The 12211-nt window shown below is 42.4% G+C and overlaps 1 protein-coding gene across 1 annotated transcript; it reads left to right on the top strand.

Moving 5' to 3' along the window:
• Positions 1-9117: 9117 nt before the first annotated feature.
• Positions 9118-11541, top strand: SOCS3 (suppressor of cytokine signaling 3). The gene is made up of 2 exons (XM_083352074.1): positions 9118-9216; positions 9586-11541. The coding sequence occupies exon 2, from the start codon at positions 9654-9656 to the stop codon at positions 10269-10271; it is 618 nt and encodes a 205-aa protein (XP_083208200.1). The 5' UTR covers positions 9118-9216; positions 9586-9653; the 3' UTR covers positions 10272-11541.
• Positions 11542-12211: the final 670 nt, after the last annotated feature.

Raw genomic sequence — 12211 nt, 5'->3', positions numbered from 1 at the left:
TATTGTGTAAACTCAAATACTGAATTTGAATTTTTCATGGCCGAATAATGTCATGTTGTCACCAAATTTTGCTAGCATGGCACTGGCTGATTATAAGGGACATAAGGGGTCTGGTCTATAAGAGAGACAGTTGACCTATGATAATAGAGGCAGCTGTTCTTGGCACAGGTTACTTCATGAAAAATAAAACAGCATCACAATACAAGTGCGTTTTTTCCTCAAAAAAGTAACATAATCTTATTTAAGTTAGGACATCTAAGCACTGTATATCTTAAGGCGGTTAACGTTGTGTTTTAGTCTTCTGTTTCAGGAAAACTACCGAAAAAGCTACTTTACCTGAAATATTGAAAAAATGTATAATTTATATTCTAAACAAGTGTGTTTTTTCCTCAAAAAAGTAACATAATCTTATTTAAGTTAGGACATCTAAGCACTGTATATCTTAAGGCGGTTAACGTTGTGTTTTAGTCTTCTGTTTCAGGAAAACTACCGAAAAAGCTACTTTACCTGAAATATTGAAAAAATGTATAATTTATATTCTAAACAAGTGTGTTTTTTCCTCAAAAAAGTAACATAATCTTATTTAAGTTAGGACATCTAAGCACTGTATATCTTAAGGCGGTTAACGTTGTGTTTTAGTCTTCTGTTTCAGGAAAACTACTGAAAAAGCTACTTTACCTGAAATATTGAAAAAAATGTATAATTTATATTCTAATAGTCTTTTTGCCCATCTGCGATAATCATTTATTTAAGTCAAGCATTTCTTTGTTCCTCCCTTTGCGTTTGTCTTTTGAGTGTCCTCTACTGTACTCTGATGTTATAAGAAATATCTCCTTAGGCCTGTTCCCCTTCATTTGAAAAACCATGAACATGGCAAAAGGCTAACTGCATTGAATAATAAGGGGGAAACAATGCACGCTTCATTGTGTCAAAAGCAGTCTGTTTGGTAAACTATGAACCAACTAACATGTTCCATAGGACATGCGCCTTGCCCAATAAACACAGCTTCGCTATAGAGGCAGAGGTGGGCGGATGCTGACTGTGTGGACTTTTGAAGTAGTTTGGTTTCCAAGCCTCCAGCTTGGATTCTTGGAACAAAATCTTGCTCTTGCCACAAAGCACGGATAGTACATTTCTCTGCTTCCTCCCATTGGATTTTGAAGCTTAAGAAGGGCTATAAGAATAAACAGGAGGAAGGCAGGATATTAGATATGTTTGCAGCCTTGATTTGTTTATAAGAAATAATAATGGTGGGATATAAATTAAGTAAATTAAAAAAAATAAGCCTTAGAGGTTTGATTGGTGGAAGCTGCTCTGGAATTTGGTTGTTTTTTTTTTCCCATTGGATGTGCTTCACGCTCCAACATCTAAAAGGGTGCCCTTAGAAAGAAGCCTTTCTTCAAAACAACCACTCCAGCATTAGTACTCATGTCTAACTTTCGGAGTTGCTTAATGCTACGTAACACCAGAAGTCTTAATTCGGCACATCTGAATCTAACTCAGGCACTCTTTCCACCATGCCAATTACATCCCTACAAAAAAAAGTCTTTATACTCATATCACCCCTCTTCACCCCTTTCCAGACTGTTACTAAGGTTCTGCTGCTGTATCAGTGCAAAATAGCACAAAGTGGTACATCTGACTAAGATGCAGCTGATAAATAACCCTGCCATAATGAATGGAGTTATGCTTGAAGTGCCGTGGGAATTTATTTTATTTATTTATTTTATTATATTTATATACCGCCCTTTCCCGAAGGACTCAGGGCGGTTTACAGGGTGATTAAAACGAAAAATACAAAAGTTAAATTATGCCATGGGTTGTCCTGAATACAAATATTGCCCTGTAATTTTTCCAAATCTGAATAAAATTCAGTGGCTGAAGTCACACATTGTGACACAAGTCATTACGGGTAATCCTCGACTTAAAACCATTCACTTAGTGACCGCTCAAAAGTTACAGCGGCAACCACTCATTTGGGCACCACTCATTTAACAACTGCCTTGACTAGCAATGGAAATTCTGGTCCCAATTATGATCATAAGTGAAGAACTACCTGTACACAATGTATTTGTTTTGAGCTTAGCGCCACATGTTAGCCCTCTTGGTATCGGAACACATTTCCCATTAACTAATGGTGTGGCTTTCCAGGTCTCTGAAAATTGTAAGTGTATCCAAATGATAACGATGTTTGACTTTTTTTTTAAGTGTCACTTTTGAAAGCTTTTTGCTTTACATCTAAGATAGTAAAGCAGGATGATACTTAAGGAAAATTCCACTCTGGATTTCCAAAGGGGTGGCTGAATCCTGAATCTTTTTATTTGTATACTACATCTCTCATTGTCTTCCTTGCAGTATTTGCGCTATTATAATTGCTTGTTAGTATTCAATATCGTAAAATATCTAACTCGTTTGAAAATACAGTATTAGCATGCCTTCCACAAATGGTTTCAAAATAAGGAATCCAGTGTGTAACTTGTGCAAGAAGGGCATATTAGCAAAACAGTGCTCCCCACCCACCCCCATCCCTTGGTTTTCCTCTCATCACTTCTATCATCTGAACGAGAAAGGAGCATTTTTAGAGTAAAAGGAATGTGAAAAGGTCATACATTAAGGACTTAGCCTGGAGTATATAGTACAATTGAACTGACTACTGTTAATCTAATAACACATTCCCTAAATTGAAAGCAGCAGAAAAGATAAAGTCTCCCCTGAACTGAACTTCACTCCTATTTGACTTCATGATTATGACAATAGAGAAGTGGCTTATCATAATGATTTGCCTGCCCAATCTAACCTATAAATAAATTTAAGAGCAAAGACGGCTAAAAAGAAATAGCTCTTGAAAAATGGCAAAAATGGATGATTATAACCTAAACTAGGGATCTGACAATGGGATTGGATTCATATCTTGGATATGGATTCATATCTTCTACCATTGGTCAAGGGAAGGGAGGGAGAGACTTTCTGAAGATGTGTCTTCCTAAGTAAAATAATGATAGAAGGTAACATGAGGATTAATACCTAGTTAGGTATGTGGATGGACTGACTTGCCTCTAAATTTAAGTGAAGGCTATTTTTATGCTACAAGACATCTTTCATTAAATTCCTTGTGGTAGATTAAAAATGAACATCTGTGATGGCAGAAACTTGTTCCGGAACATTTATAGGAAGAATTAGAAAAAATGTAAAATGTGTACATGAAACTGACATTTTGAGCATCTCTGTATCAAATGTTTTGCACCATTTCAAGGTAGGTTATTACCAGATGTATCTCCCAATTCTGATATAGTGTAGTTGCAACCACTGCAAAGCTGGCTTTTTTCTTTCAATTGCTCTGGCAATGCAGACCTAGATGATACTTTTCCCCCCATTATTAGGAACTCTTGCCTCACTCTGCCTCCTGGCTTAAGACTGAGAGGAGTTATTATTCCAACATTTGCAAATTATCTCTTCCTGTATTATTATCTGTAAGTTATCTCCCACTATCATCCAGCCACCATAGCAACATACAACAGGATCAAACCTTTGGGAAATATACTGTATGTTTTTGCAAAATAGTCAACATGTATAATTTCTTCTTCACAACTCAAGAGTTGTTTAAACGCAATGAAGGAATTGTGGCCAGATGAGTGGGAAGAAGTTGAAGGATTGTAATGGTTATGTTTATTTTGTATATAATCTTTTGTAGCCCAGCATCCCATTTTGCAAATGTATGTATTAAAAAGCCTATGTGATAGGATCTCCTCTTGTGGAATGGGGTCTGAGAACATCTGACTGCTGATAACCAGGTGTGGGGGACAGAATAGCTGTATTTGCCTGTTGATCAGCATAAGGAAAGGGTGTGAGTAATTATTGGTTTATGGTATTCTTCATGCATTCTCTGCATTTTAAGGCTGGTTTGGCAGAAGTAAAAACAATCACGGGTGAGTTTCAAACTTACTTTTGAGACAGAAATGCTGGTGATGGGAAGCACCTGTTGTTAGTTCATCTATGGCAATATGTTTTGTCTAAGTAGTAATATGCACACTAATCCCTGCTCTTCAGATGTACCTAAAAGGAAGGTATGCTTCACAAAACACATTTTTTCCTATACACAATTTGATGTGCAAATGTGCAAAGCAAGTGTGATATGAGTAATTTGTACTGGAATTTTCTGACTTTAAAAATATATTTTCATTATATTACTTTTAATTTTAAAGCAGCTCAAGCTGGGGAGAAAATTAGTGTTAGTGAGATCAGCAGTGACAGCAGTTCACGCATTTGAATCACTTCAACTGGGCTCAATTTCCTAAGCAAAACTCCATCCCATTTCATGTAACAGCAGACCGCTGATATATGTAGCAGGATCATACTATGGGTTTTTTCCCTCAGTGGAAGGAGAGCAGTTTCAGGAAAATAAATAAAATAGAAACGGAGAGGAACATCAGCTTCTCTCCTATCCCATCTCTAAGGTAAAGGTAAAGGTTCCCCCCGCACACACGTGCTAGTCGTTTCCGACTCTAGGGGCCGGTGCTCATCTCCGTTTCAAAGCCGAAGAGCCAGCGCTTGTCCGAGGACGTCTCCGTGGTCATGTGGCCGGCATGACTAGATGCCAAAGGTGCACGGAACGCTGTTACCTTCCCACCGGAGTGGTCCCTATTTTTCTACTTGCATTTTTACGTGCTTTCAAACTGCTAGGTTGGCAGAAGCTGGGATGAGTAACAGGCGCTCACTCTGCTACGCGGCACTCGGGATTCGACCCGCCAAACTGCCGACCTTCTGATGCAATTCATATAGTATGCTGTTTTATACCTGAGGTCTGGTATGAAACTAAGCCCCATTAAAACAGTGATGTTTAATTTTCTGAATTCATACAGCAGCTCTGGAAGCATGCACAGTAAATGTCCTGATGGGATGCAATTCAGACATCATCTGCCACAGGCAGGATACCAGAGCTAGGCTGCAAAAGTCTAGATGACCATTAGATAGCAGAAAGAGTTAAGTGAAAAACCCCAATCTCTTTGTCATTGGTAGTCTGGATTTTTGTAACCCAGATTTAATAGGCCTGCTTTAGTACTGTCAACTCCACCTAGTAGCAACCATCTTGGATTAAGATTCCAGCCTTCCAGTGCATCTCCAGCTCTGGCTCATTTATTTAAAACAAACACCAGATTTCTTTCATTCCTTTCTTTAACAGCACCTGGTATGATTTCTGCCCTCTGCTTCTCCTCCAGGAAAAAGACTCTGGGCAGCATCTTATTGTTTGCATTTTGGAGCAGCTGCGTTTGCAGCTTCACTTCCCAGAACTGCTTGCTGGTGTTTGTTCCTGGCTGCTCATGGGCAGCTGCTGTAGGGCAAGGAAAACTCCCTCTCCCCCCCCCTCCCTCCCCCCCCCCCGTATTGCAGCATATACAACAGGCACTGCTTATTCCCAAGTTCAGGCTTACCATATCTGTGATCCTCTCTCACTGGGAAAAGAGAGAAAGGAGACTTAACAGTGGAGTTCTGAGGCCGGAACATTCAGGCATGGTAGGAAAACCTGCCAAGAGTTCAACTCGTAACATTTATTTATTTATTTATTTATTTATTTATTTATTTAATTATTTATTTGATTTGATTTGATTTGATTTGTATACCGCCCTTCTCCCTAAGGACTGATACATACAATAATGCGGACTGATCTCGTTGGGCAATCAGCATTGAGCACTGATAAATAGGGAAGACGGGGCACTTTATTTTCTGCCAAGTATTTTGCATAAGAAACAGAACTATTACTGTAATAATATGTATACATTTACCTTTAGCTCTTTATTTGATCCATTTCTAGTAAGGCTTTTGTGGTTATTAGATTTTTATCCCACCTTTATTATTTTTTTCAGCAACTCAAGGCTGCAAATATACCTAATCCTCCCTCCCTCCTCTTTTCCCGCCACACAACAACCCTGTAAGGTGGGTTGGGCTGAAAAGTGACTGGCTCCAAGATACCCAGCCGCTTCTTGTGCCTAAGGCAAGACTAGAATTCATAGTTTCCTGGTTTTTAGACATACACCTTAACCACTACACCAAATAAGTTCACAACGTATTGCTATTATGGAGCTTAATGATGAACATGTAAGCATTGCCTTGAATGCAGCCATCAAGGAAGTTTTTTATATATAGTCAAGTCATTTTGTTCCTGAAATGACAATACAGTATAGTGTGGAAACTGATTCAAGTTAGTACCTTAATGGCTTGTTCGATTTACTTTTCAAACAAATACTGTTTGAACTCTCCAAAGCTGCTGTAACACACTGAAAGAGCATAGAGAAATTATAATGTAAATAAGAGTCTGAGTACATTAATACAGGGTTCACTGTATATTCTATACTATTTGTTACTATTTCAATTACACTAATAGGCAATGCAAACTCATACAACCCCACTTGTGCACAGTGCATTCTTAGCAGTGGTATGTACTCTTCAAAAATTATTTGGAAGAAGAGCCTCGGACCATTTGCAAGCATAACATTTCTCTGTTATTTATTAATGCAGCTTGTCTTTTAAAGCCTGGGAGGGAAAGTTGTGGTTGTTTTAAGAGTTGTGTTAAGTTTAATGAGTCAATTGCTTAAAACAGCAGCATCTTTTTTCAGGTTCCCATAACACGCTGGGGGGAAAAATAGGCTGCTTCAATTAAGAGAGAAAGACAGATTGTCTTCTGCTCAGAAGAGATCTCAATCACTTCTTCAAAACTATTTTTAATTACTCTGAACGCTATTGGGAAAAACCTGGATATCATACATAAATAACCACTGTTACTTTACTGGGTTATGGATTCTTTAAATAAAAGCTTTAAATGTTGCCCTTTCATCTTTCATATAAGTGTCGTTATTTTTTGCAGCAACATCTGTGATGCAAGTGCATAAATACTCACCTACACACACAAAACGTTCTTTAAAAATTCAGTCAACCAGTATTCATAGCGCACTCATCCCTTCTGGCCATTTAGCGTTGTCTATGCCTCTCACATTATACATGCTTATTGTGGGAAATGTCACTCGAACTGCAAAGTACACAATGGTTGCACAAAGTATGCCTTACACAATCACTATACAAAAGGCTTTCTATTTGCTCCATATTACGGAGCTGTTCCAGCCTGCACTTCACATTTCTCACATACTAGGAAAAAAATGTCAGGAGTTGAGCCACAATGGGAGCCCATAATTTTACTCGGAAGGCTTCCTCAATCTCCTGTTTTCTTGCAAAACAGACTCCTTCCCTTAAGAATTGTAGCTGCAACACATCCAGTCATTGGTTCACTCAGTAACCTGACCTGTTTCCCTGAGCCCCGAGGCACCAAATTAAAGCAAAGAAGGGGGAGGAATTCTTGCTTTTCTGGTTCCCAATGTTTCTCTTCCCTGCAGCTCCCCTGGAAAGGGCAAGTAAGGATAGAATGAATGTAATCCTTGCAGGGGGGGATGGATAATAACAACTAAGAATGAATGCACCGGACAATCAAACGCCAAACCTTTTCCTAGTCCAAGGGCATCCAGCCAAACCCCACAAAATGCTGAAGTTGGAGAGAGGAAGGGACACCTGCAAAGCAAATGCTTTTCAACATTTATATTTAGATTTCTCCTCAAGAGATTGGGAAATGCCTTTTGACTGACATCAATGCAACCAGAAGGGTTTCCCAGGCTGCTTCATGCATGTTTTAGCTCTGCTGATAAATGCTGACACATTTCTGTGGTTGCTTTGTAGGTAACTTGGGTTGAGTTAATAGGAGGAAGGGAGAGGTTTTCTTCCAGGTAGAAGAAAAAGCTGCTTTGTGGAAAGAGACTCATGAGTTAGGAGGGGCACTTCCAGGTAGGTGGCCCCTTACTGCTACCAAACAAAGGATATTGGACAGCTAATTCCATTTTGGTTTGATTATTTTAAAAATAGCAATAGAACAAAAGAAAGGTTTGGGAGAAGTCATGTGGAGCTCAGTAAAATTCCATCAACAAAGCACAGTAATTCGTGCAGGAGAGCTGATCAGGAAGCAGTTCTTGTTGCATTTACAGGTTTATCCCACAAAGGTTGGTTTCCTCCTGCCCTCTCGATGCATAGAGGCCCCAAATAGCTGGTAACAAATCCTATTTCCCCGTCTGCTACGGGAGCTCCTGGGACCATCAGCAGTCCTGTACATAATAAATATGGGGCTGCTGGCATTCCGAGTAGCCACTAGCCAGTACGTATGGAAATAACGCCAATTTAGATTTCTGTTCTGGCAAAATCTTGGTAATCCCTTCATCGCAAAACCCTACTTTATAAGACACCCCCTCCTCCCCACCAGGAATGGCATGCCAAACCTGAACTTCTCAAAAGGAAATGTTGAATTGTGCCACTCGGGTGACCTCAGAAGCCCTTGGCTTGTTACCCATGCCAGTAAACGTCCCTGTTACATCCCAGGAAGGGCGCCCTCTAGCGTAGCTCACCCACGCGGGTTCTCATCTTGCCCGTCGTTACCAACAGAATAGGAAAGAGGAACCAGCGGAGGGGGAAGGGGACTCGAGACGACCTTTGAAAAAGATGGCTGTTTTCGAAGAAATGAAAAAAGAGTGACTGGAAGAGCCACAGAAACCACATTAGGAACGAAGGCACTTGGAGGTGACACGCGTGTTTGTTTGACCGGCAACACGCCGCCCTCGGCCGCCAAAGTCTTTCGGGGCTCTCTTTCCCACGCTCTTTTTTTTTTCCCCGGGAAGAGGCGTGAAAAAAGAGCTCGCCGCTTCGCGGTCCCGCGCGTGGAAGTCCTCCGCTCACACGGCCCCAAAGATCGCCCCTGTAGAGGGAAAAGGCGGCCGCCCCTGCCGGCGGGCCGCGGGTCTTCTCGCCCGAGGGAGCGACGTGACTCCAGCCTTCCCGCTGGTTCCTTGGAGCAAGTGGCGGGCCGGAGAAGCGGCCAGGACGGGGAGGGAGCGGGGGGGAGGGGAAAGGAGGCCTCGCTGCCCGGAATGGGCTGGCCGCTGCCTGGCTGGCTGGCTGGCTGCCTGCCTGCCTAGGACGCGCTCGCCCTCCCGGCAGAACCCAGTTCCAGGAACCACGAGGCGGGGCCAGCGGATGCTCTATAAAAGCCTCCGCTAGGCGCTCTCACAGCTTTGTAAAGTAGGAGAAGCCAAGCGCGCCGAAGCGGACCGCTCTTCGTTCTGTCTCGCCAGCAGCCGCGCTCTGCCAGCAGCTTGGATTGGCCCCGCGATTCTTTTCTCGCCCCCCCAGGTAACGCCCGATTCTGCTCCGATCTCTGGGAAATAGCCGACCCACCAGGTCCCGGGCTGCTACAGGCAAGGGGGTGCGCCTGGAGCGCCAAGTGCGGAGTCCGGAGCCAGCGAGGGGGGGATGGGTTGCGTGCGGCCGGAGGGGAGGCAAAGTAGTTATTCCTGGGGATCCATCCCAGGGAGGGATACCCTCGTGAGGTAGCATTTGGCCCAAGAGGCAGCGACCGAACTGGGGAAAATATCCTGGCGATACCGTACGACTTCCAGTCATGAATGGTGGGGAAGATGCGGCGAATTGGGCCTGGAGGGTGAAAAGGCTATCCGAGATAGATGCTCTTTGTCTTAAACGTTTTCTCCCCTCCATTCGTAGGTACCCATCCTAGCAGCCGCTGCTCTTGGCAGCAGCCCAGATTACTTGCAAAGCTGGCTCCCTGCGCCATGGTCACCCACAGCAAGTTCCCCAGTGCCGGGATGAGCCACCCGCTGGACACCAGCCTGCGCCTCAAGACGTTCAGTTCCAAGAGCGAATATCAGCTGGTGGTGAACGCTGTGCGCAAGCTGCAGGAGAGTGGCTTCTACTGGAGCACGGTGACAGGTGGTCAGGCCAACCTGCTCCTGAGTTCTGAACCCATCGGCACCTTCCTCATCCGTGACAGCTCAGACCAGCGCCACTTCTTCACTCTGAGCGTCAAGACCGAGTCAGGCACCAAAAACTTGCGGATCCAGTGTGAAGGAGGGAGCTTCTCACTCCAGAGTGATCCACACAGCAGCCAGCCTGTGCCCCGCTTTGACTGTGTTCTCAAACTTGTTCATCACTACATGCCCCTCCCTGAGCAACAACCAGGGCAGGCATCACACCCTAAACGTGCCTACTATATCTACTCAGGTGGAGAGAAGATCCCGCTGGTGCTGAGCCGCCCCCTCTCCTCCAGTGTCTCCACCCTACAACATTTGTGTCGCAAGACTGTCAATGGGCACTTGGATTCCTATGAGAAGAGGACCCAACTTCCCGCTCCCATCAAAGACTTCTTGGACCAGTATGATGCGCCTTTCTAAGGGGCTTTTTCAGCAGGATTAGCCCACGACACAAGCACAAGAGCAAAACGAGGAAAGGATGGAGATGGAGAATCCAGGACAAAACTCACCCTTTTTCCCCCCTAGCATGTGGATTATGAAAGGGGCAGAGGGGCCCAGCATGCAGAATAGCCTAGGAACCTCTGCCCAGCACAGAAACTGTCTTGCTGTTGCTTGTGCTGGATAACTTGCCAAAGGGGGATTTGTGCAAGTGACTGATGTTGTTGGACTATTGAACAGGCTGTTGCTCCTTGACAAAACTGTCTCTCTCTGGCTTAGGATGGGGATGATAGGATGGTTTGCAAACTTCCTTAACCAACAGACCGTTTACAAAGAGCTGTTTGCTCTGCACTGGACCAGACCACCTCTAATGATTTTTGACCAGAACCATTCTTCTGACAAAGGAATGCATGCACTGGAATCCAGCTAGTGCCTGAAAATCAATGTTTTCCTCAGTTTTAAGGGGGAAATCTTTTTTTATTACGGTTATTGTTATTAATCTTTACCTCTTGCAACTTCCAGGAGGGACAAATCTCCTTTCAACCCAAGTCTCTTCCTTGGAGGTTGTTGCCACAACATTTAATTCATGGGACTAAGCCTTAAGAAGAAATCCACATCCTCCATAGACTATTAATGAAATACCATGAAGAAAATACCATTCATTCTCTGGGCCATCATGCAGGCAAAGGACGTAACCCACTGAAATTTCTTTATTGCTTTTTGGAACACCAAACTGAATGTTACATGATCCGGTGTTTCTCCTGAGTGTTTATTTTACCTTGACTTCTGCTCAGGCTGCTAATTTCTTGCCTTCCTTTTTGGAATTTTAGCTCATCAAAAAATGGCATTACATCTGTAACAGAGGTTGTGGATTTGTTTGGGTCCTCGATTGCACTGAGTAACTGAAAACCGTACAGGAATGTAGCAACAAGAGAATTACCTGGAACTCCTTAATTTAACTTTTTTTTTTTTTGTAAAAAACTGTAACCAAAATTTTGTGGTTTCATCTTATTTTTGCATATCAGGGTTTTAGAAGGGCAGATAAGGTTTTGTTTTTACAGAAAGAAATGTTTACAGACCTGCCTAAGAAAAATTGTTCTGTCTTTTATAAAGATTCCACCCTTCAGCCTTGAAGGCTGTTAGACATGCTTGAAAACTCCACCAAAAATCAAACTTGGAAGAAAACTTTGCACATCTATTTATATTTATATTCAAGGGACTTTAAAGACAGCATTCAATAATTTATAATAAAAAGCACTATTTTTTAAAGTAATGGTTTGACTCACTTCTCTTCTTCCTCCCTCCCTGTGTCTTACCTCCAATGCTATCTACATCCTAGATCCCATTCCAGTAATCTTTTAATAATAGAAAGACTGCAGTCAAAAGTAAGGCTGTTTGGCTATCCTTAGTTTCAGTTGTAGTAAATGCGCATCTACACATCACTTCTTTTTTTTTTAAGAAAAGGAAACTCTAGAAAGGCATTGACTCCTTATCAATGAGCACTGCTTTTTATCACCACCTTGGACACTGAGATTCATTGCACACTCAGAATTAATTGATTCTGTGTGGAGTGCACTTAAGTAATAACTACTTCCAGCCTTTTGCATGGGAGGAAGGAAGTCCTCTGTGTGTATTTCTGAAATGTCATCGGGACACATAAAGGCTATCACTAGTGTAGTGGCCATAGGACTTTGAAATACAAGTAATGATGAAAATAGCACTTACCCTGTTTGTTTTGTGGATTATACAAGTATTTGAAGGCAAGCAAAAGCTGCCATCATGCCATTCTTTGCATTCCCAAATCGCAACCACAGAGCTAAACCCAGAAGCAAAAAAAAAAAAAATACTTGGGGGAATAATACTCTGGAACAGCAGATGCTTTACATGCAGACTATCTCAAATTCAGTCCATGGCACCTAGGA

The sequence above is a fragment of the Vipera ursinii genome, assembly GCF_947247035.1.
Source record: "Vipera ursinii genome assembly, chromosome: 2".
Lineage (NCBI taxonomy): Eukaryota > Metazoa > Chordata > Lepidosauria > Squamata > Viperidae > Vipera > Vipera ursinii.
This window is presented reverse-complemented; position numbering and strand designations above follow the sequence as displayed.

What these genes read in the sequence shown, in the direction of transcription:
- SOCS3 (XM_083352074.1), top strand. Translation starts at nt 9,654, where the DNA reads ATGGTCACCCACAGCAAGTTCCCCAGTGCCGGGATGAGCCACCCGCTG.